At 39.9% G+C, this 25,014-nt stretch overlaps 1 protein-coding gene across 1 annotated transcript in view; it reads right to left on the reverse strand.

Moving 5' to 3' along the window:
* Nucleotides 1–17,228: 17,228 nt before the first annotated feature.
* The window catches only part of LOC117381323 (partitioning defective 3 homolog B-like), a 235,094-nt gene continuing 227,308 nt past the window's right edge, over nucleotides 17,229–25,014 (reverse strand). The window contains exon 22 of the mRNA XM_033978278.2: nucleotides 17,229–19,706. Coding sequence (XP_033834169.2) covers nucleotides 19,397–19,706 — 310 coding nt within the window. The 3' untranslated portion in view covers nucleotides 17,229–19,396. The remainder of the gene's footprint in view (nucleotides 19,707–25,014) is intronic.

Genomic DNA, 25,014 nt, shown 5'->3' on the forward strand with positions numbered 1-25,014 from the left:
GAGAGAGGAGAGATGGGGAAGAGAGGAGGAAAAAGAGGAGAGACAGGAGTGAGAGAGAAGGAGAGACAGGGGGAGAGAGAAGAGGAGAGAGGAGGAGAGAGAGGAAAGACAGGGGAGAGAGAGGATGAGAGAGGAGGCGAGAGGAGGAGAGACAGGGAGGAGAGAGGAGGAGAAACAAGAGAGACAGGGGAGAGAAAAGAGGAAAGACAGGAGAGACAGGGAAGAAAGAGGAGGAGAGAGGAGAGACAGGGGAGAGAGAGGAGGATAGAGAGGAGGAGGAGAGAGGAGAAGTGGGAGGGCTCTGTGTGTTTTGCATATCTGAGCTGCAGCAAAACAATTGAATGATTTATGAAGATTTCCGTCTCCGAATGTGAATTTCAAATGACAATGAGCAGATTAGTCTGTTTGGTTTGGAAAATAGGCTGAGGGAGAGAGGGCAGATATTTCAAAGGACATTTAATATTTTGAGATAATATAACTTAAATAGTGGCTTCTACTCTGCTTCAAAATGTATGAACTCGTATGAAGAAAGTGTGTTAAAGGTTCCACAGTATGGCATTAAGCTGATCTAAACAGCATTTATTAATTAGGTGCTTTGAATGCATGTTTACCTTTATAAAACAGTCACCTCTTCACAGATCTGACGTGTAACTTGCTCAATATCGTCTTGATAAATAAATACTTCGAAACATTTCAGGCAAAGCAGTACCATCTCCAGGGAAACAAGCAGGGAAATTACACGGTGCAACTTTAGTTACTGAATAACTAATTACGTCATAGAAGGACTAGAATCCCACTCAAAACACAAATACAGCTCTATTTGAAGTGTTATAGTTTGTTATATTCATTCCATCAACTTAAATAATCTTGGATCGAAAGGACTTTTATGATTATTATTAATTCATGTGGTTTTCAAGAAGTTAAATAAAATAGTACATTTTCTTGGTCTGTATTATTTAAGCCAATCGCTGGATGAGCACACACGGAGCAGCCAACAGGAGGACAGTGCCATACATTAAGGATAAAAATGGCAGGTGTTGTCTCATATAATTTCACAACAGAAGGTGGATGTTAGGGTGGCATAGAACTGGACTACAGCAAAAGAAAGCCAACTGCACTCTCCATATTATGCATAATTTCAATTATAATAAAACTAAAACGTACATGCTTATGTACAGATGTACATGCTTATCTACAGAAATTCTGTCAAAATAAATACTTCGTCCAAAACTAGAACTAAAACAAGGCTAATTTCGGACTAAATAAAGAAAATCATGGATAAAATCAGCTTTACATTTCATATTATCAGATGAGAACCTTGGTGTCAATGCAGTATATTTAGTTGGTTGCAGTACTGATTATTGTGTCAGCCAATATAGAGATATCAGTACTTTGTGATATACTGAACAGCCCTAAATGTTATTATTGGTGGTTTTCAGATTGTAGAACATGATGATGTCATGATGATGGGACAGAGAAAGTTTTATCTATTGACTAAATAGTACTTTGCCATGAAATATCCTGAAATATCCAAAACGTCAATTCACAAACGTCGAACCTGATAATTTCTGTTAGCGACAAGATTCAAGGACTGTTGGTATAAGAACACAAATCTGCATTTGAACAAGATTCATTTTCTCCATCCTCATCTGTATTAAATATGATTGGCCTGTAGAATGTGGTGATGTCATCCGAAACCCAGTGATGTGTTTTACCTCTGTAGGTAAAAGTTAACTATGTGAAATGTCATTATGCTAAAAGCAGCATGCGAGTATGGACTGAAAGATAACATTTCTTAATTTTTTGCTATTTTCAAACAACAATAGCCCATAATTATCCTCTCACAATGTGTTTTTCCACCGTGCATTCTCACTATTGACTCCCCTTATCTCATTGTAGACTTATTAAAAATCTGCCTCAGCCTCCTCTTGGACCAATAGCTTTTAATGAATTGGCATCTATCCAACACACTCACTCAAAACAATACATGCTAACTGCTAAACGCTAACTTCTAACTGTTTGCCATGTACCCCAACACGTTAGCTAGTCCCTAGTGTTTATCTTAGTGTCTCCATCTTGACATGAACGTTTTGGAGGCAATTAAACATGTGTACACCGTGAAGCCATGTTGTCAAAAGGCAATTAAAGTGACAGTGTCCTCTACGGGGAGCAGGATGGGCCAAATCTGATTAATGTGTGGAAAGAGAAAGGGAGAGAGAGAGAGGGAGAACTGGGGAAGCTAAAATCCGAAGTGTTGCAGAGAGGAGACAAATGGTTTTCTAATTGATGCGCTGTGTTTCATTATTTAAAGGCTGTGCTAATTGTGCTAGCATTTGGCAGGGCATGTACAGTAGAGCAGAGAAACAAATATGAAAGAAAGACAAAATAAATACAGATTTTTTTTTTTATTATAATCTTTTTATTAAAGTTTTTCATCATAATAGTTGGTAATAACCTTATGTATGTGTTATCAATATAGCTTAACACAAAACAGGTAAAATAAATCTATATATAAAATTTCAAATATATATATTTAAAAATGCATAAATAAGACAACAGACAAATATAATACAATTAATTAAATAAAATAAATAAATAAAAATATAGGAGGGGGTGGGGTTCAGGTAACATACTTTATACTTGCATATTCATCTGTTTGTCAAAGTACTCCAGCAACATATCTCATGTGAAGAATGTCCACTTTTCCTCAAAGTTCAAATTCATTTTTTTGTCATGTTTCATTGCATCATACAATAGATGAGTTTTTTTGTTTTTGTTTTTTTCCCAATTCAATAAGATAAGTCTTCTAGTCAATAATGTTACAAATTTGACAAATTATTTTAGTTCATTCTGAAGATTTGTAGTAACTGGGGATACACCAAAAAGAGCAAGCTCAGGATCAGGACCAAACTGTCATTGACAAACATTTGTCAGCATATGAAATATTTTTGTCCAATAGGGGAACATTTTTAGACAACTCCAAAAGGTATGAGTGAGTGAGGCTTGGTTCCGGCCACAATGGTCACAAGCTGTGTCCACTCCAGGGCACATTTTGTAGAGTCACCTTTAACAGATGTAGTATTTTTTTTCTTTTTTAAATTGCAGTAGACTATGACGGGTGCAAACTAAAGAAGAGTGGACATTGTCTTGGGTTTTGTACATTGAATATCAGTGATCTTCACGCCAGTGCCTTGTTGCCAAGCTTCCTTTAGATGGTCCAGTATCGGCACATTTTCCAAACAGGCCATTGCAGATTTTAGATTTTCAGTGGATCTTTCAAAAGCATAGTATCAAGTTCATACTCAGGAGGCTGAGAGGGGAACGATGGGAACATTGTTTTTACAAAGCTGCAAATTTGTAAATATTTGAAGAAGTCTCTCTTTCCTATTTTATATTTTCCACAGAGGTGATCCAAAGCTGCAAACGATCTTTGGATAAACAGATCCCGTAAGGAATTAATTCCTATGATTGCCCATTGATTGAAAGATATTTGCTGAAGTACACTTGTGATTATGTATTATTGGCGTTAATGTTGAAATATCTTTCCATTTAAAGTTTTTTCTAATTTGGTGCAATTTTTTACTGAATGGGAAACAATACAATTCTTAAATTTGAATTTAAAAAAAAAAAAGATGCATAAGTGAGTTGTTGGTGAGATACTGTTTTCTTCAGTCTCAACCCAATAAGCATTACACCAAAACGACAAAGATCATATGTTACACGACTAGAATTCAAATCTGAGGCAAGACAATCTCCTCATGTCTTTAGGTCTTTGTAAAAAAAGATTTCTTAATCCTTAATCTTTTTATTCCTAAATGAACTGTGTCCAATCTAATTTGTAAAAACATGATTTGGTAATGAAATAAGGTATGTATTTGAATAAAAATACAAACTTGGGCAAAACATTCATCCTTATAATGTTAATTCTCCCCGCCAGAGAAACTGGAAGATTCCATTTATCCAAGTTTTGTTTCATTTGTTCATACAAAGTTTAAACATTGTGTTTAAAAAGACCACAGAACTCTTGTGTCACATTAATACCCAAGTATTTAAATGAATACTGGATGATAAAATAAGAAGGGGACAGGACTGTGTAGATGTTCTCTTAATTAAAAAAGGGTACTTTTAGAAAAATGTATTTTATATCCCAATAATATCTCAAAGTTCTTCAGCACTGACATGAGAGGCTGGGAGTGTTTAGCATTTGATACATCAACAACAATTTATCGGCATACAAAGATACCTTATGTTCATATATACAGACATTTTAAACAACGTCAAAACATTTAGTTTTCACTTAAAAAAAAATCTATATTAAAGGCCCAGTATGTAACTTTCTGGAGGTGGCCCATCATCAGGATGATTCCATGGAAACACAAAGTTAAAACCATATTTTGGAACATTCTATATGGAGACAGAAACGTTTTATGTCATACTGTGTAACATTAGAGCCAGAGGAAGAACATTTCCATGGAAAGAAGCACGACACAAAATGATAATAATTGAAAGTAAATCATACTATCATACAGGAGTTCTGCAAGAAACACAAATGTTCAAATCATTTCATATCATTAACATAAAGCTTTTGTTACTCAAGTTACTCAAGTAACTTTAACTGAGTACTGCCTACCCCAGGAGTGTGGTTTTTCTTCCCTCGTTCTGTGCTAGTATTCCGTCCTCTCTCTATCTGTGTGTTTACATAGCAGCTGTGTGAGTGAATGGGGCTGATAAGACTTTAACAGCACTGAGACTGTGGGTGGGCTCAGATAACGCTCATATTTACACCAAAGTCCATTTAGGAGACAAGGATTCTGATTTACGACAAATGTGAGGGACTTGAACGCAGCACCATCACTTTCACTGACATGTTTGGAGGATATGACCTCGGATGTGAAATGCTTTCCCCATTTCAAGTTGTCACTGAAAATCCTATGTTTTCTATTGTTGATTAAGTTAAGTTTTCTTTACAATCTTGTTTAGAGCAGTTTTTGAAAAGCTTAATCTTATTGATAAGTAGACAAAGATTATTTGACTTCTTTGAATATATTTTTCAAGTTTGAGTATCTATTTGTAATTGTTGATCAGTGGATGAAGAAAAGTGCACTTAACTAGTCAACTTAAAGGAGCACTACGTAACTTTTCTAGTTGTGGTTCCATCATTTTACCTGCTTGTTTCCATGGAGATGCCTTTGATTTGCCTGGAATGTTTCACAGTATAGCATGCATTTTTACTGTGAGCAGGGTCGCCTTGCCACAGATCTGACCTGTAATTTGGCCATGTGCTGTTTCCTGCATCAAAACGGGACCCCTCACTCACCTCTCTCCTTTTCTCCTTTTGCCTGCCCCTTGTGGTCAGGAGTGAAACTACACCTGTGTTTCCCATCTGCAGTGTGCCCGGGGGTTATCTCGTCCTCTTTACACTGGTCTCTCCGTTCACACTACAGCAGCTCCTCTCAGCACAAACTTTTACAAAACTGTGAAACTTGAGCTGCTCATCCCCCGCAGCTCAGGCTCTGAACTAGTGATTGCCTCCAGACAAATCCAACTAGGCCTGAGCGAAATACAGAGATACACTATTACTGCCCTGGTTTAGACGGCATTACAAGTTTGTCAGATGCCCTCCCATTCTCCTATATCTCTGTGTGTCAGATGCCCTCCCATCTTCCTCCATCCAGATCTGTGGAGAGGCAAGCCTCTCTCTGATCCCGCTCTGTGAACCCGCTCTGCAAACCCGCTCTCTCTCTCTGAACCTGTTCTCTTTCTAAACCCGCTTGCTCTCTAAACCCGCTCTGTGAACCCTCTCTTTTTCTCTGAACCTGCTCTGTGAACCCAGTCTCTCTCTAAACCCGCTCTGTGAACCTGCTCTGTGAATCAGCTCTCTCTGTGAACCCGCTCTCTGCACCCACCATGTGGCTCTCATTTTGTCTGTGAGCTGTGAAATTGAAAGGCACACTCTTTGCTCATATTGTAAATGACCTGATCAGATGTGACGCTCACAGCGGCAGTAGCAGCAGCAGCAGCATTCTTGTGGTTTGTTAGACCTTTGTTTTTGGTTAATGTTTACACAAATGGAAAAGTTACATGTAAGTATAAGCAAATCTGAAATAAAGGTGCACTGATGCCTAGCTACCTGCTTGTGTCCATGGAGATATTATTGCTTTGCTTGGAATGTTCCCTAATGTATAATTCAACTCACCTATCCTGGATTGAATCAAATACAGCTGGTGTAATAGCTCAAAAATACATTTTAAAAAATGCATTCTTACTGTTAGTGGGATCGCCTCTTCACAGATCTGACCTGTAACTTGGCCTGCAGGTGTTGATTGTAATTAATGAGTTTAATGCCATACTATGGAACAACAACTACTTTCTATGTAACTGTATAGAACTGAATGTTGTCATAATCTCAGATGGAGGGCGGGGCCTATTTAACTCTGGGGGAGAATCACTGTTTCTATAGAAATCTCCGTGGAAATAAAGAGGGGAGAGAGGGGGGAGATGGAAAGAGAGAGAGCAAGTGGAGAGTCAGAGAAGGAGAGAGGGAAAGAGAGTGGAGAGAGCGAGACAGAGAGAGAGGGAGTGGCGAGTCAGAGAGAGAGAGGGGAGAGTCAGAGAAGGAGAGAGGAAAAGCGAGAGAGAGGGGAGAGAGAGGGGAGAGGGGGGTCAGAGAGAGAGGGGAGAGTCAGCGAGAGAGAGGAAAGAGAGAGAGAAAGGGGAGAGTCAGAGATGGAGAGAGGCAAAGAGCGAGAGACTGAGGGATAGGGGAGAGACAAAAGAGAGAGAGAGGGGAGAGTCAGAGAAAGAAGGAAAGAGAGAAGGGGGAGAGAGCGAGCGGTAAGTCAGAGAGATACGGAAAGAGAGAGAGAGGGGAGAGACAGAAAGAGAGAGAGAGAGAGTGGGGTCAGAGAGAGAGAGAGACGGTGAGAGACAGAGAGAGAGGGAGAGGGGAGAGTCAGAGAAGGAGAGAGGGAAAGAAAGACAGAGAGAGAGGGGGAGAGGGAGAAAGAGAGGGGGAGAGTCAGAGAAGGAGAGAGGGAAAGAGCGAGAGATAGAGGGAGAGGGGAGAGACAGAAAGAGAGAGGGGGAGACAGAAAGAGAGAGAGACAGAGAGAGGGAGAGATGGAAGGACAGAGAGAGAGAGGGGAGAGTCAGAGAAAGAGGGAGAGAGAGAGAGGGGGGAGAGGGAGAGAGCGAGAGAGAGAGAGAGAGAGAGAGGAGAATCAGAAAAAGAGACAGGAAAAGAGAGAGGAGAGAGAAAGAGGGGATCAAGACCCTCCTATTTCTTCTCCATCACCCGGATCCGGCGACCGTCACCATGACAACCCCCGGCGATGCGGTTGGCACGGTAACCCTCCTTAAAAGCTGATGACATCGTCGCAGCCAACAATGAAACGGCTCCCGCTCCATCCGTCCATTATATTCAAAGAGGGGAGGGGGTCTGTCATCAGGATGTTCGTAATGTGTTTCAAATCCTGCTTGAAAAGAGCTTTAACCTGTGGCACAAAGATCAGGGAAAAATCTGGCAAAAATCTGGGAAAATAGCTGTTGAAATAGCAAGTATACAGAATCTATGCCTTAGACTGAGATCTCTCTGTAGTTTTTCATACAGGGGGATATCAGTCTGGTCCCCAGACTGTACTTTCTGCTCCACTACTTTTTTTAACTCGACTGAAAGTTGTTGTTTTTTTTTCATGTGATACTTATACTTTACCCGTTTTTTTGCTCTGATATCTGTACTTTTACTTAAGTAACAAAATAGTATACTTCTTCAACTAGTGTATATGATATTATTGGAAGGATAGACTTGGGGCGCCATGCTTCATTTGAAAAGTCAAGGCCAAGATAACAGAGTCAAGAATCTCAGGTTTTAGACTAAATATAAATATGTAAAAGTGAATGGTGAGAGTTTAGTCTGAACTGGAGACAGGTCAAAATTCTCAGGTGGAATTTGCAGATTGCAAATGTGTCGACCTGGTATATAGTTAATATCTGTCACAAAGTTCAGTGTCTTCTCTGTCAGTTTAAATAAACAAAAGTCAAATGATTCTTTTCAGTATAGCTTCAGAAAGTGGAGCCATTATTCAACCCGAAAGATGTGATTGTCATCAGCTGAACGGACTTTAGCCAATCCCAAACTAATGATGAGAAGGTTCAACATTTGTGGAGCAGAAGTTTGGAAATTTTATACGTTACATAAATAAGAGCCCATGTTTGACCCGTGCCCTGTGTCCTGCTCTGTGTCTTCATTATAAAAGCACTGCAGCGCATTAGCTCCATGTCCTCCTGTCCTTCACCTACTGCCATGCATTTAAATACGCTACGACAGAGAAGAGAGAAAGAGAGAAAGAGGGAGTGTGGGAGAGAGAGATAGAGTAGGAGAGAAGCAAAGACGGAGGGAGAGAGACAGAGAGAGAGGGAGAAAGAGAGAAGACAGAGAAGAAGAGGAGAGAGGGAAAGAGAGAAAAGACAGAGGGAAAGGAGGAAGAGGAGAGAGGGAGAAAGAGAAGACAGAGAAGGACAGGAGGGAGAGAAGAGAGACAGAGAAAGAGACAGAGAAAGCAAGAAAAGAGAGAGAGGGAAAGGAGAGAGAGGAGGAAGAGGCGAGAGAGAGAGTGGGGGAAGGAGAGAGAAGACAGAAGGAGAGAAGGGAGAAAAAAGTGACAAAGAAAGAGATGAGGAGAGAGGGAAAGCAAGAAGAGAGAGAGAGAGGGAAAGGAGAGAGAGGAGGAAGAGGAAAGAGAGTGCAAAAAAAGACAGAAGAGAGTAGATTCCTCATTTAATTGTGCAGTTCATTAGAAAGAAATGCCCCCAAGATCTGTGGTACCCTGCAAAAGGCCAGTTCCATTAAATACTTTAATTTTTCCAGTTTGGATTATTTACTTTAATTTAGCTGTTCTGCCAGTGGAGTTAAAGTGAATCACCTTTTTCTGTTATGGACACCATTTTGAGGATTACAGGACAAATCTAACAATTGCTAAAGGGCAAAACAAACAAACAAACAAACAAACAAAACAAAAACAGCATACCAGTTTCATCATAACATGGAACAGCCTGGAGATTTGAAATAAATTTACAATACTTTAAATTGCTAAACCAATTAACATAAAAGTAGATTGTCTGAACAGTTTTAAATGTTTTGTGAATAAACTGAGGTAAGTGCATTTTGCAGTGAACCCTCCTGAGGTCTCACACAGTCAAATCGGTACTAGCCAACGCGTCATATGGATTAACGCTAATGTTAGCATGCCCTTCACCTGCCCCACTGGCTCATGGTTCATTTATCAGGAGAGAGGAGAGAGACATGGAGAGAATGATGGAGAGATGAAGAGAGAGATTGGATGATGGAGGGATGAAGAGAGACTGGATGATGAAGGGATGAAGAGAGACTGGATGATAGAGGGATGAAGAGAGACTGGATGATGGAGGGATAAAGAGAGACGGAATGGTAGAGGGATGAAGAGAGACTGGATGATGGAGAGATGAAGAGAGTGACTGGATGATGGAGGGATGAAGAGAGACTGGATGATGAAGGGATGAAGAGAGAGACTGGATGATAGAGGGATGAAGAGAGACTGAATGATGGAGGGATGACAAAAGAGACTGGATGATGGAGGGAGGAAGAGAGACTGGATGATGGAGGGATGATGTGAGACTGAATGATGGAGAGATGAAGAGAGTGACTGGATGATGGAGGGATGAAGAGAGACTGGATGATGAAGGGATGAAGAGAGAGACTGGATGATAGAGGGATGAAGAGAGACTGGATGATGGAGGGATGACAAGAGAGACTGGATGATGGAGGGATGAAGAGAGACTGGATGATGGAGGGATAAAGAGAGACGGAATGGTAGAGGGATGAAGAGAGACTGGATGATGGAGGGAGGAAGAGAGACTGGATGATGGAGGGATGAAGTGAGACTGAATGATGGAGAGATGAAGAGAGAGACTGGATGATGGAGGGATGAAGAGAGACTGAATGATGGAGGGATGACGAGAGAGACTGGATGATGGAGGGATGAAGAGAGACTGAATGATGGAGAGATGAAGAGAGAGACTGGATGATGGAGGGATGAAGAGAGACTGGATGATGAAGGGATGAAGAGAGAGACTGGATGATAGAGGGATGAAGAGAGACTGGATGATGGAGGGATAAAGAGAGACGGAATGGTAGGGGGATGAAGAGAGACTGGATGGTGGAGGGATGAAGTGAGACTGAATGATAGAGAAATGAAGAGAGAGACTGGATGATGGAGGGATGAAGAGAGACTGAATGATGGAGGGATGATGAGAGAGACTGGATGATGGAGGAATGAAGAGAGACTGAATGATGGAGAGATGAAGAGAGAGACTGGATGATGGAGGGATGAAGAGAGACTGAATGATGGAGGGATGAAAAGAGAGACTGGATGATAGAGGGATGAAGAGAGACTGGGTGATGGAGGGATGAAGAGAGACTGAATGATGGAGGGATGATGAGAGAGACTGGATGATGGAGGGATGAAGAGAGACTGAATGATGGAGGGATGAAAAGAGAGACTGGATGATAGAGGGATGAAGAGAGACTGGATGATGGAGGGATGAAGAGAGACTGGATGATGAGGGATGAAGAGAGAAAGAGACTGAATGATGGTGGGATGAAGAGAAAGACTAAATGATGGAGAGATGAAGAGAGACAGACTGGATGATAGAGGGATGAAGAGAAAGAGCCTAGATGATGGAGGGATGAGATCACCATCTCCAGCCCTCCATAAAGGAGTAGAATTGTCTTTGCTTCAGGCTCTGTAAAAGAAGGAAGTTACACCCAGTAGATTTTGACAATGTCATATTTTGATATAGATCTAGATCTGTGTAAATATATATAAATAACAGATCTATATCTGTGTAAATGACATAAAAGTGAAGTTGGATTTTCAAACGCTGGCTCTGTGGCATTTTCATACATTTTTGTGACATTTAGTATTTCATCAAAAGTCAGTCTTTTTCAAAATGGGATAATACTTTGGGGAAAAAAATGTTTCAAAATACATTCAAATTTACATTAAAGCAATTGAGGTGGCACGTGACCTGCATGATTTCATGGAAACAGAAAGTTAAAACCATACTTTTAGAACATTCTCCAGAGATAGATATGTTGTGTGCCATACTGTGGAATATTATAACCAAAGGAACAACATTTCCATGGAAATAAGCAGGAGGCAAATGAGGAGGTTTGCAAGCTTGCTCAGAGTTCGTTTTTTTTTTCTTCACATACATACACATACCTTAGTCTATTTTTCCCCTAAAAAGTTTCACGGTGGGGCTTTAATGACAAGTGGTAAAGCTAAATGAGATCTGACTACTTCAAACATATTGGACAACATAAAACATAAAATCCAGTTACACCAATTTTTCAAATAGCTAGCTAGAATTTAAAATAACTTTGTAATTAGTGCTACGATTAAACCCAATTCTCCAGTTAACCCTTGGTCCCCTGCTCGGTGCCCTCTCTTCTTTTCTCAGCCTGTTTTGGAAAGATAAATGTGGCTACACTCCACTGTGTTCTCCCTGGAGTGGATTCGTTTGATTGACACATGCTAACAAGCTAACAGGTGAGAGACAGGGGCGCGGGAGGAATGGCTAATGCTAATGCTACGTAGCTAGGGAATTGACAATGGAGGAAAGGGGTAGAGGAAGAGAAGGGGAGGAGGAAGAGAGATGAGAGAGGAGGAGGAGGGATTTTGGGAGATGGTACAAGGATGCATTGGCTAAAGTGTGTGCCTGATTTTGTATGCAAGCAAACAATGCCCTGTGATAGAATTTTTTTAAATAAAAACATTTAGTTTAGAATCTGTTTAGTTATTTGTCACTATTAAAACTTGGTAACTTGCGTCTTCATTTTTTGCTTCGTGTTGTTTTTCAAAATCTAGTTGGTGAAGGCTTTTAGTCTTGGTTTAGTTTTGGTTTGTCTTGGTTTAGTCCTCCTTCAGCTCTGGTTCGGTCCTTATACGGTCCTGGATTCTAATCTTGGTTTAGTTCTAGTTTAGTCCTGGTTAAGTCCTAGTTAAAATCCATGGTTACACATCACACTGAGTCTCTGTGAGGCCCTATAGTGATTATGAATTTAAACCAAAATGTTATCTCTTTTGAATGAGAAAAAGTCGTTGAAGTAATGGAAGGAAGTCAAGAAAAGCTTTAGTTAATCTAATATGCAAAATACAATTCATTTGATTGGAGTATTTAGTAGATTTAGTTGTATTCTGGATGCAATTAAAGTGATAAGGAACAAATACAGTAAAATAATTTACTCAATAATTAGAAAACCACAGAAGACTTATCAATACATTTTAGTAATTGTCTGGGACTAGTAATAGTGGTAATGTATAGTAGTTATGGACCTAGAAGGTGGTATGTAGTAGTAGTAGTATGTAGTAGTATGTTGTTGTGGAAGTAGTAGTAGTAATTTTAGTAGTAGTAGTAGTAGTAGCCTGTAAAGTGCAAGTGTAAGGCATTGTTAGTAGTAGTAGTATGTAGTAGTAGTAGTGGTATGTTGTAGTAGTGGTTGTGGTAATAGTTTGTAGTAGTAGTAGCAGCAGCTGTAGTAGTATCAGATCAATTCAAATAACTTTATTTGTCCCCAAGGGACTGTAGAGCAGTTGTGGTAGTAGTAAAGGAAGAGTACAAGTAGAATAGTAATAGTATTAATAGTTATACATAGCAGCCATTGTAGAAGTAGTAATATAGTAGCTGTATACTAGTAGCTGAAATTGTGGTAGTAGCAGTAATATTCAAATATCATGTGAAAAATGAAATAAGTTAAAAAAAAAAAAAAACACATTAAAAAATTACATCATTTTTAAAACAATAATTACAATAATAACTACAATAATTTTTAGGAAAGCAAAAGCAGATCTTCCCGTTTGTGTCTCCGGAGCAGATCTGGGATCTGCCTTAACCTCCTAGAACCTGGCGTCCACATGAAATATTTTTAATAGTTTAGAAGGTTCAGAATATTACTTCTTTTTTTTTTTTTTTTTTTTTTTTGTGAAGGCACATGTCTTCCTGCACCTGTCAGCAGCACTTCAGGGACACATTGTTCCAAGAGGCACAATTGTTGTTTCTCATTTTGTTTTTACATTCAAGACAATTATTGCTTAGTAAATATTTTTTTGCAAATCATTATTCAAACATTTTATCAAACTTATTAAAATGTCCACATATGAGGACATTCATTTTATCACTTTTCTCTGAAACTCCATAATGTAAAAAGATAATTCTTTGTTTTTACACTCATCAGGTCCCAGTCAGCCTAAATAACAAAGAGAAATTAATAAAGCATGTCATGCAAGAGCTCGGGTCTTAGGAGGTTAAAAACTAATTGTTGTCATTTTCCATGAATACTTTCCAAAAATTCTTGTCCGTAAGTGATTCTAGTGTTTCTCTGGACTCAATTAAACATGATAATGATGTGGTTTATTTATGTCTGAATAACAGCTGTAGTTTATAACAGTCACATGCTGCTTGAAATGAGCTTTATTTGTTATCCGAGGCCATGGTTCTCGACCGGAAAAAGGTGGTTTGCTCTCTCCGGGTGGGTGGTGAGTCTCTGCCCCAAGTGGAGGAGTTCAAGTATCTCGGGGTCTTGTTCAGTTGTGGTAAAGAAGGAGCTGAGCCGGAAGGCGAAGCTCTCGATTTACCGGTCAATCTACGTTCCTACCCTCACCTATGGTCATGAGCTCTGGGTAATGACCGAAAGGACAAGATCGCGGATACAAGCGGCCGAAATGGGCTTCCTCCGCAGAGTGGCCGGGGGCACCCTTAGGGATAGGGTGAGGAGCTCGGTCACACGGGAGGAGCTCGGAGTAGAGCCGCTGCTCCTACACGTTGAGAGGAACCAGCTGAGGTGGCTCGGGCATCTGCTCAGGATGCCTCCTGGACGCCTCCCTAGGGAGGTGTTCTGGGCATGTCACACCGGGAGGAGGCCCCGGGGAAGACCCAGGACACGCTGGAGGGACTATGTCTCTCGGCTGGCCTGGGAACGCCTTGGGGTCCCACCGGAGGAGCTGGAGGACGTGTCCGGGGTGAGGGAAGTCTGGGAGTCCCTGCTTAGACTGCTGCCCCCGCGACCCGGCCCCGGATAAAGCGGAAGAAGATGGATGGATGGATGGGTAAAAAACATGTTTCGTTCAGCAAGTTTTCAATACACTATGTGTCAAATAACTAAGTTAAAGGTGCTGTACCTGATTTTTACCATCTCAGAAAATGAAAAACAGAATTAGTTTATTTTAAACAGTTTGCAGTTACTCCTCATTTACCTTATACCAAGGGTGTCCAAATTTTCTTCATCAGTGGCAATAAATCAAAACACAGAAGAAGCGGAGAACTGATCGGGAGCCATGGACTGCTATCAGTGCAGTGAATAGTTCTGTGCAATTAGAACAGGTTCGACTGGGCTACGAGACCTTCATTCATGCTTAGATCCTCAATAGCTGACGTCTAATATTTAACATTGGCTTTATGGTGGGAGACTTTCAGAAACCTGCTGTAGAAGTAGTCCTTTAGGTAATGTGCACCAACTGGAAGCCTGAAGGGCAAGAAAAGCTTGTCTGAGGTCCACATTTGGTCCCCGGACCATAGTTTGGACATGCCTGCCTTATGCATTCTGAACATCCTAATCGGTCACCACAATGAGTTTGTAAGCACATTCCACAACTTTCACTCAGCATACAGTGGACTTATTTTGACCTCAAGAGCTGCTCAATGTATCTCTCCTTAGGCAAGACACATTTTGCTCAAATAGATGGGGAGAGTCAGGTACAGCCCCTTTAATTAGTTTTGTAAAAAGGAGATCATGATTAAAAACTTACAAGACAAAAACGACTTATTTATTTCAAACATGCTTGAGAGCAGAGGAGTTCAATACTGCTTTTTGGAATCAGACCATCCCCGGAGCGTGACTTAATACTGTGTGCGTGCATGCATTGCTATAATTGTGAACTAAATACATAATATTTAAAGGGCACAACTGTTTATCTGCTGGGAAGTTCCACAGTATGACATGAAACCAATTTATCTTGCATTTATTCAATTACAGCTGTTTTCATGGATCAAAAATAACTAGAAAAACATGCATTCTTACCGAGAGAGGAGTCGCCTATTCACAGATCTGACCTATAACTTGGTCTGGTGGCGTCATATGGTTGTCTCTGGAGATAGATATGTTTAAAGCCATTACTGCGAAACATGCAGGCAAATCAGTAACATCTCCATGGAGACAAGAAATTGTCAGACCACTCGACTAGAAAAATGTCATAATGTAGCTTTAAACACTGTAACATACCCCCAACAAGAGCTGAACATCCATTTAAACATCAGGGGGTTTTCTGGTCATTTGTCACCACAGGATAAGCCACAGACACTCTTTCCTCCACCTGTTTGTACAGCTTAGTCCATTGTACACCCACATCCCTCTTATATAAATTTTTAGCACAAAGTTTTGTCTAAAAATGACAAAATCTAATGAGGGAGCCATTTTTTATCTGCTCCTATTCTGATAGCGATCAACAAGCTAGGCGTCTACTCTTCTGGTTGCTAATTAAAGGGTTATCTCGCCTTTCCCCATGTGTCATGTCCCAGTACAGAAAAATTGCATAAGCAGCTCTTCAGGTCAAAATAAATGTGCTGTGTTCTGTCTACATCCAGTTATAAAGCGTTTTATTGTCAGAGAATCAGGAAGTGCATTTTAATTCAATTCATTTATTTTTGTAACGCCCAAAATCACAACAACAGTTGTCTCCAAGGGCGTTCATGTTTTGGTTGATGGGGAAACCCATCCAGACACGGGGAGAAACATGAAAAACTCCACACAGAAAGGCCTGGGCGACCCAGGGATCGAACCAACCTTCTTGCTGTGAGGCATGAATGTTGCCACTCAGCCACCGTGCTGCCTACACACAAAAACAAACAGGAAAAATCAAACACAAACAGGAAAAATCAAACAACAGGAAATCAGACAAAAAAAGAAAAATCGGCCAGGCGAGGAGGAGGGAGGGGGGCGGAGGAGGGCCAGGCGAGGAGGAGGAAGACCAGGCGAGCAGAAGGAGAGCCGGGCGAGGAGGAGGAGAGCCGGGCGAGGAGGAGGAGAGCCAGGTGGGGAGGAGGAGAGGGTCCAGCTGTCATCAGGGCATCTGAAAGAGTTACACTCCACAGGGGGAGTGGGACAGCTAGCTTTAGCGTGCTAGTTGTTGTTAGCTCTGCTCTGGTCTCTGAAAGTTGCTTATAAACTCATTGTGGTGAATAATTAGGATGCTCTGAATGCATAAGATAAGTGAGAAATAGCTTTGGACCACTGCAAACTGCTTAAAATGAACTTGTTCAGTTTTTCACGGTTTTAAGACAGTAAAAATCGGGTAAAGCACCTTTAAACAGAACTCTTTCCATACTAATTATTCACATTTTAAGTCTAAATCTGTCCACCATCTTCATTTAAATGCACAAATTGGCGAGTAATCATTTTCTAGCTGAGATTTCCTGGACGCTAATTGTCAGGAATTAATAAGCTGTTATCAAAACGCAGGCTCTCCTTATCAGTCATCTTATAGGGCAAATCTATCTCAAGACCCAAGCAATTAATCTTCAAATAGATGAATCATGACTTTAAGGCATTGTACCTGATTTTTACGGTCGTGAAAAACATAACTAGCTCATTTTCAACATTTTGCAGCAGTCCAAAGTTATTCCTCACTTACCTTATGCATTCAGAGCATTCTAATTATTCATCACGATGAATTTATAAGCACTTTTCATAAGATTCAGAGACCACACAGATGACATGCAGGCAGTACACAGCTGACTTATTTTAACCTCAAGAGCTGCTTATACAATATATCTGTACTGGGACAATACACATTTTGCTCAAATGCATGGAGAAAAAACCTGGTACAGGTCCTGGACACTTTATAACACCGGTCACTTCAATAAGTCATGTTTGCACTGTTGTTCTGATGCTGTTGTTGTATATATTTTCTACCTTTAAGTATTTTATTTTATTTTTAAGCATATCTTTTTTAACTTCGTGCATGCCCTTATTTGTATTTGTATTTATTCAGTGTGTTTTATGTTGCACTTTATCACCAAAATAAGTTCCTAGTTTGTGAACTGTGTTCACAAATAATGGCAATAAAAGGATTCTGATTAACATGTAATAAATAAGGGGTAAAAGCAAATAAACCTAGAACAAAGTAGAGGTCTTAATATTTAATGCAAAAAATGTGTAAAAAACATGCAACAGACACATGGCAAATCCGAACCCCAAGAACACATTGGCTACAGTAGCAGTATAAGTTTCATAGTTTATACAATATACAGGTTTTATTCAAACACCACACAAAAAGCGTTGACAAATATATTATCAATTTATACGTAATAAAAATGTCAAAAACACACAGGAGGGATTTAACATCAAGGACAAATGGAGGCTTTGAAGTTGGGCATACTACTTCCTGCTTCCTGTTTGTCATCTTCTACTTCCTGTGTCTACTTCCTGGTTGTATGTTGTGACAGGAACGTGTCTGCTTCCTCTCTGCAAACTCAGCAAGGCCTTCCAACCCGGATTTGACTTTACAGTACAAAATATGGCTTCCACTAAATTATCTATTTTGATAATCTATGTTAAATTAATAAATTGTAAAGATATGTACATTATCAGTGCTCAATGTAAAAAATATATTAACTTCAATCTAACGACAAAAGTCCCTATCATTCCCCAATTTGAGTCGTACCAAATTTGCATGCTAGTCGTTAGCTTGATTATATTATTTTACTAATCGGAAACTGTTAAAAATGTTGTCTGTCAGTTGAAACCTTAGTTTGCCTTCATTTAAGTTAAATAGAGTTCACAATGAGAGAGAGGTTTATTTTGAGGATAACACTGATCAAATCCTGCATCGCTGTAATATATAATAATAATAAAATGAAATATTTCACTCTGATCAGTTCCTCCATGGGTCTCTACACTCATCTGTTTTCCCAGGCTTTTTAGCACTTAAATGTGCTGTTAACATAAATGTTGGGTTTATACTTAACTTCAAATGAACACATTTAAAGAATTAAAAAATCAATAGTATTACATGTAGTACTGCATGACGTGTATGAGTGTTTGTAATTCTGCTCTCAGATTGGGGAATAACAGTCTCTATTCTCTTATAGTTATTTACAATGCATTGGAATAACAGTATTATAGGCTTTTGAAACTGGCAGTTTACGGAAAATTTGGAGAAACTTTTAAAGATGCACTGTGTAATTTTTATACTGTAGGGAATTAGGAATGTATTGCTTTGACTGGAATATTCCACCGTATGGCGTTAAATTTATGTCAAGCTGTTATTGCAAAAAAATACCTTGGTGAACATACATTCCTACAGTGAGAGGGGTCATAGTGTGGAACATCCCAGGAAAAACAATTCAATTTCCAGCCACTGGACCCCTCACCAGAAAAGTTACATAGTGGACCTTTAGCTATGCAATGTCATTTGAATTGAATTTCTTCCAACTGGTCTTACTGAAATGGTAAAGTTTATAGTTCAGAAAAAGTACTGTTTTAGGGAAAAGATGCTTTGAAAAATTGTAACATCGATCTGTTTTTGTTCCATTTTCAGTGTCTTTTAGATTTCATTCACATCTGGACCATGGCCTCGTTTGATCCTGTTCTAGTCCTTTTCTAGTCCAGGTTGAGTTCTGGTCTAGTCCTAGTCTAGTGCAGGTTTAATCCTAATTTAGTCCTAATTTAGTCCAGATTTAGTCCAGATTTGATTTTTAGTCCTTGTCTAGTACAGGTTTAGCCCTGGTCTAGCCCTGGTTTAGTTCTGGTCTAGTTCAGGCTTAGTCCTGGGATAGCTCTGGTTTACTTCTGGTCTAGTACAGGTTTAGTCTTGGTTTAATGCAGGCTTAGATCTGGTCTAGCACTGATTTAGTTCTGGTCTAATACAGGCTTAGTCCTGATCTAGTACAGGTAGTCCCGGACTAGCACTGGTTTAGTTCTAATCCAGCACTGGTTTAGTCCTGGTCTAGTACAGATTTAGTCCTGGTTTAGTCCTAGTCTAGCACTGGTTTAGTTATGGTCTAGTACAGGCTTAGTACAGGTTTAGTCTTGGTCTAGTTCTGGTCTAGTACAGATTTAGTCCTGGTCTAGTCCTGGTTTAGTTCTGGTCTTGTTCAGGTTTACTTCTGATCCCAACACACCCCAAAGTCCAAAATGTAGTCTTGTGTCTAGATAATTAGGAACAAATTTAAAATACAACATCTAGCTCGGTTTGTCATTTTTCTAAGAGTTTAATTCAGTGTCACATGTGTATTGATAAACTCTATTATATTTCTCCAACTCACCCTAAATGTCCCTGACTGTGCTTTAAATATTCTACCTTCAGACTGCGCCTATAACTGGATTCTTTCTCCGTGGATCTGGCTGCCTCCTGTCTGCGTATTCATAGCGATCATCAATGTAGCGTCCCGGGCTAGCTTGTCTGTAGCCGTCTCTCTTAGCAGGCTCGTATTGCTGCTGGCGCCCCCTCTGGTCAATGCGGTTCTGGTGTGGGGAGGAAGGATAACGCTGGTTGGAGGAGGGGCCCGGTTGGTGGGAGGATTGGGGCAGAGGTAGGCGTTCCCTGGTTACATTTGGGTCGTAGTAGCCTGGGTCGTTGGAGATGGGTCTTGGATAGTCATATGGGTCCCTCCTAAAAAAGAAACAAATATATATTTTAAAGGTCCTACATTAAACAAAAATACTTTCTCATCAGCTTCATGTTATAATGTTGTTACCACCTCAGAAACATACCTTCATTCACACAGGTTTGACTAATCCTTTATTGTGAGGCTATCTACATCTCTAAAGCTAAAAGTGCTCTGTTCCATCTTATGATGTCATGGAGGAGTAGTTTTCAAGTTAACAGCTCTTTTTATCTTTAGTTCAGTAGAGATTAGCAATTCAAGGCCTGAAATGATAAATATTGATTCAAATGAAGGAGTTTAAAAACACATTGGAACACTTCCTGTACCACATGACATCACAAGGTGAAAAGGGTGAAAAACAGAGTGTTTGCTGTTTCAGAAAAGAACTCCTAAATATGCAGGGTTCATGTTAATGAAACAAAACACTAGTCCCGGTATGATTTTGATGTGAAAGCAATATTATAAACAGATCAGAAAAAAGCAGGGGCTCTTTAATCTATAGAATAAACTTTTTGAGCCAGTGTATGGATAAATTGTCAGGAGGGGCATCTGATATAAAATCTCTGCCAAATTAATTAAAATTAATTAATTAATTTTAATGACTACAGTTGAAACCAGAAGTATACATACACTATATATGTACATATGTTTTTTTTCTCACTGTCTGCCATAAAACAGTAAAAGTTTAGTCTGTTTTCATGTCAGTTAGGTTTACCAAAATTATTTCTATTTGCTATAGGCCAGAATAACGAGAGAAGGATTTTTTTTTTGACAATTTTTGGCAATCTTTGTCTTTGTGTGCATTTGCAAGCTGCAGTCTGGCTTTTTAATGTTTCTTTTGGCTTCTTCCTGGCAGGGTGATCTTTCAACCCATGTCGGTACAGTACTTGTTTCACTGTGGATAATGATCCACTCTTACCAGCTTTAGCAGCATCTTCACAAGGTCTTTTGCTTTTGTTCTTGGGTTAATATGCACATTCATCTCGGGGACACAGAACCTGTCTCCTTCCTGAGAGGTATGATGGCTGGACATTCCCATGGTCTTTATACTTGTGCATAATTGTTTAAACAGATGAATGTGGCACCTTCAGGCATCTGGAAATTGCACCCAAGGATGAACCAGACTTGTGCAGTGTGTTTCAAGTGTGCTTTCAAATACATACACAGGTGTGTCTCTAATTAACTCAAATGTTGTCAATAAATGTATCAGAAGCTTCCAAAGACATAACATTGTCATCTGGGTTTTCATAAATGATTTAAATATATAGTAATCTTACTATATGTAAACTTCTGATTTCGAAGAAAGTCATGAAAAATTGTCTTTAAAAATCCTTCTCTCATTATTCTGGCATTTAGCAAATAGAAATAATTTTGGTAAACCTAATTGACCTAAAACAGGGAAAGTTTAGTCTAATTTCATATCAGACAGTGAGAAAAAATCAATCAAACAAACAAACAAACAAACAAAAATGTATATGTGTCTTTTTATATAGTGTATGGTTTCAGCTGTATTCTTTACTTTAGTGGCAATCATCTGAACTCATCAGTGACCAGACTCACATCTTCATAAAGTATTCGAGAAGTGTGTGTTCTTTTCTAAAATATGGCTTATGTATGTGAAATGAGAATTGAGAATTGAATCCTGCACTTTCACTGGCACCCTCACCACTCCCAACTCAGACCCCCTCCTCCACTGTCCGCCTGGGTTTACCCCTAATCACCTAAAGCTCCAGTTGTCCTCTCGTCACTGAACACCACAAGACTTAAATTCCTCTGTCCAGAAGCGCAGATGTGATAACTTTATTATTACATATGGCATCACCGCACCAGACAGACTCTTTCAGAGCTCATTATAATCCAATAGTACTTACAGTGGCTTGCAAAAGTATTCATCCACCCGGAACTTTTTCACATATTGTCACATCACAATCACAAATTTAAATACATTTTCTCAGTATTTTATGTGAATGAGCAACACAAAATAACACACAAGTGTGAAGTGGAAGAAAATATTTTACAAGATTTCCAAATTTTTTAAAACTAAAACCTATAGCAGTGCAGCGTGCAAAAATATTCAGCCACTTTTTCTTGAATGCAACCAATTGCTTTTAGAAGTTGCCTGGTGATTTTGGAAAGATTGAATGTTGACCTATTGACTAAAAAACAGTTCACCTGTGTGTAATCTTGTCTCAGTAGAAATGTAGCTGTGCCTGTGAAGGCCACAGAAGTTTGTTAAGAGAGTGTTGGGGAGCAAACCACAAAATGAAGTCAAAGGAGCACGCCAAACATATCAGAGAAGTTGTGAAGTTTAAAGTGGGGCTTGGATCTAAAAAGATTTCCCAAGCGTTGAACATCTCAAGAAGCACTGTTCAATCCATCATCTGGAAATGGAAAGAGTATGGCACAACTGCAAACCTACCTAGTTTTGGTGGACCTTGGCTGTCCACCAAAACTTACAGAACGAACAAGAAGAGCACTCATCAGAGATGCAGCCAGGAGGCCCATGGTGACTCTGCAGAAATCCACAGCTCAGGTAGGGAAATCTGTTCCCAGGACAACTGTTAGTCGTGCACTACACAAATTTGGTCTTTATGGAAGAGTGGCAAGAAGAAAGCCATTGTTGAAAACCATCCATAAGAAGTCCTATTTACAGTTCACTAGAAGTCATCTGGAGGACAGAGCAAACATGTGGCAGAAGACCAAAATCGAACTTTTTGGCCTAAAAGCAAAACGCTACGTGTGGAGGAAAACTAACCCTGCACATCACTCTGAACACACCATCCTCACAGTCAAACACGATGGTGGTGTCAGCATCATGCTGTGGGGTTGCTTTTCTTCAGCTGGAACAGGGAAGCTGGTCAGAGTTGATGGGAAGATGGATGGAGCTAAATACAGGGCAATCTGGGAAGAAAACCTGTTGGAGTCTGCAAAAGACTTGAGACTGGGGTGGAAGTTCACCTTCCAGAAAGACAACAATCCTAAACATAAAGCCAAAGCAACAATGGAATGGTTTAAAGCAAAACATATTCATGTGTTAGAATGACCCAGTCAAAGTCCGGACCAAAATCCAACTGAGAATCTGTGTTTGTTGTATTTTATTTTTATTTTTTTCTGGAAATGATGTATAATTTCCTTTCTACTTCACACTTATGTACGATTTTGTGTTCTTTATTCACATAAAAATGCAAATGAAAAAATATTTAAATTTGTGGTTGTGACTCGACAAAATTTTAAAAAGTCTCAGGGGGATGAATACTTTTGCAAGCCACTGTATATTATAGTATTTTTATGTATGTGCAAGAAAAATGCCTTTAAGTCAAATATGTGAAATACAGACAAGCTAATACTAAGCTAATTTAGGGGAAAAATGTGATTAGGTTTGAGGTATTCAGTTCAAAGTGCACATTGTAAAAAAACTCCAGGGGCATTTAAATGAAATCTGAACTGAAAAAATATTCCAAGAATTCCTTAGTCAATAGTCAAAAGTCAAAAGGATGTTGTAACAGATCCACCACCAGAAAAGTTACACAATGCAGCTTTAGCTAAACTGGCTGTAATCTAGGACTAAACTTAGACTAAATGATAGAACTAGACCTATTATATTCCATTAGAGATTCTACTGCACCAGCTCGTATATGCTTACCCATGATTCTTTGCTGTCTGGCATCTCTCCCAGGCTCTCTCTTTCTCTCTACCTCCTTCTTCTCCTTTCTATTGGTTGCATAGAATATGATGATGTCCTAATCAATGTCCTCTCCCTCGCTTTCTCTCTCTTTTCTCTTCCCCTCTTTCCACACCCCCCTCTCTCTTCCATGTCCCAATAATTTTGTTTGTTCTGTTTCCCCCATCTCTTACTGTCTGAATCTCCTCTTTATTTCTCTCTTTCCACCTTGCTTCCCTCAGTGCTGTCTCTATCTTTTCCTATCCCTTCTTCTTACCTGCTTTCTCTCATTCTCCCCCCCAACCTCCCTCTATCTCTGAGCGGGTGCTACCAAGGCCAGTCCCCCCACCCCCCTCCCTCTCTCTCTCTCTCTGAGCGGGTGCTGTGAAGGCCACAGTCTCTCTCCCCTCTTCTGTCTCTCCTTCTCCCTCCCACACCCTCTCTCTCATTCCTCTCCCCCCGCCCGCCCGTCCCTCCCTCTCTCTCTCTCTCTGAGCGGGTAGGTGCTGCCAAGGCCACAGTGTCTCTCTGTAAACTGGATCACTCTTGAGGCTTAGGGCCAAATGTGCTGTAGGTCCTGTGCTCTAAACCAGTCTGATCCGGACTTAAACTGTCTTCACTGCGATAAAAACACTGAGCACTTATTCCACAAAACCAAGCAGAAATTTTTGGAAATATAGTATGCAGAATTGACATTTTAGAGCTTTTAAGGAGAGGGTATTTTACTACCCCAGTTCCAATGAAGTTGAGATGCTGTCTAAAACTTAAAAAAATGTTCAAACTGATAAACTTTATTGTTTTTATGCAAATATTCACTCATTTTCAATTTGATGTCTGCAACACTTCCAATAAAGCTGGGACAGGGCATGTTTACCACTGTGTTACATCACCTTTGTTTTTAATAACAATCAATAAGCGTTTGGGAACTGAGGACACCAATTGTTGAAGCTTTGCAGGAGGAATCCTTTCCCATTCTTGCTGAACGTACAACTTCAGTTGCTCTGCAGTCCGAGGTCTCTGTTGTCGTATTTTGTGCTTCATAATGTGCCACACATTTTCAATAGGAGACAGGTCTGGACTGCAAGCATGCCATGGGCACTAACACACCCCCATACCATCACATGCTGGCTTTTGAACTGATAACAATCCGGATGGCCCTTTTTCTCTTTGGCCCGCAGGACACGACGGCCATGATTTCCAAAAACAATTTGAAATGTGGACTCGTCAGACCACAGCACACTTTTACACTTTGCGTCAGTCCATCTCAGGTGAACTCGGGCTCAGAAAAGCCGGCGGCGTTTCTGGGTGTTGTTGATATAAGGCTTTCGCTTTGCATGGTACAGTTAATTTGCACTTGAAAGTGTAGTGATGAACTGTGTTAACTGACAGTGGATTACTGAAGTGTTCCTGAGCCCATGTGGTAATATCCTTTACAAATTCATGTTTGTTTTTAATACAGTACCGCCTGAGGGATCGAAGGTCAAAGACATTGAATGTTGGTATTCGGCCTTGCCATTTATGTGTAGATTTCTGCAGATTCTCTGAATCTTTTGATGATATGGATTATAGATATGGATATAGATTATGGACCGTAGATGATGAAACCCCTACCCCTACATTTACTACTCCTGCTTCTGAAGAATGGAGATGCA

The sequence above is a fragment of the Periophthalmus magnuspinnatus genome, chromosome 2, assembly GCF_009829125.3.
Source record: "Periophthalmus magnuspinnatus isolate fPerMag1 chromosome 2, fPerMag1.2.pri, whole genome shotgun sequence".
Taxonomy (NCBI): domain Eukaryota; kingdom Metazoa; phylum Chordata; class Actinopteri; order Gobiiformes; family Gobiidae; genus Periophthalmus; species Periophthalmus magnuspinnatus.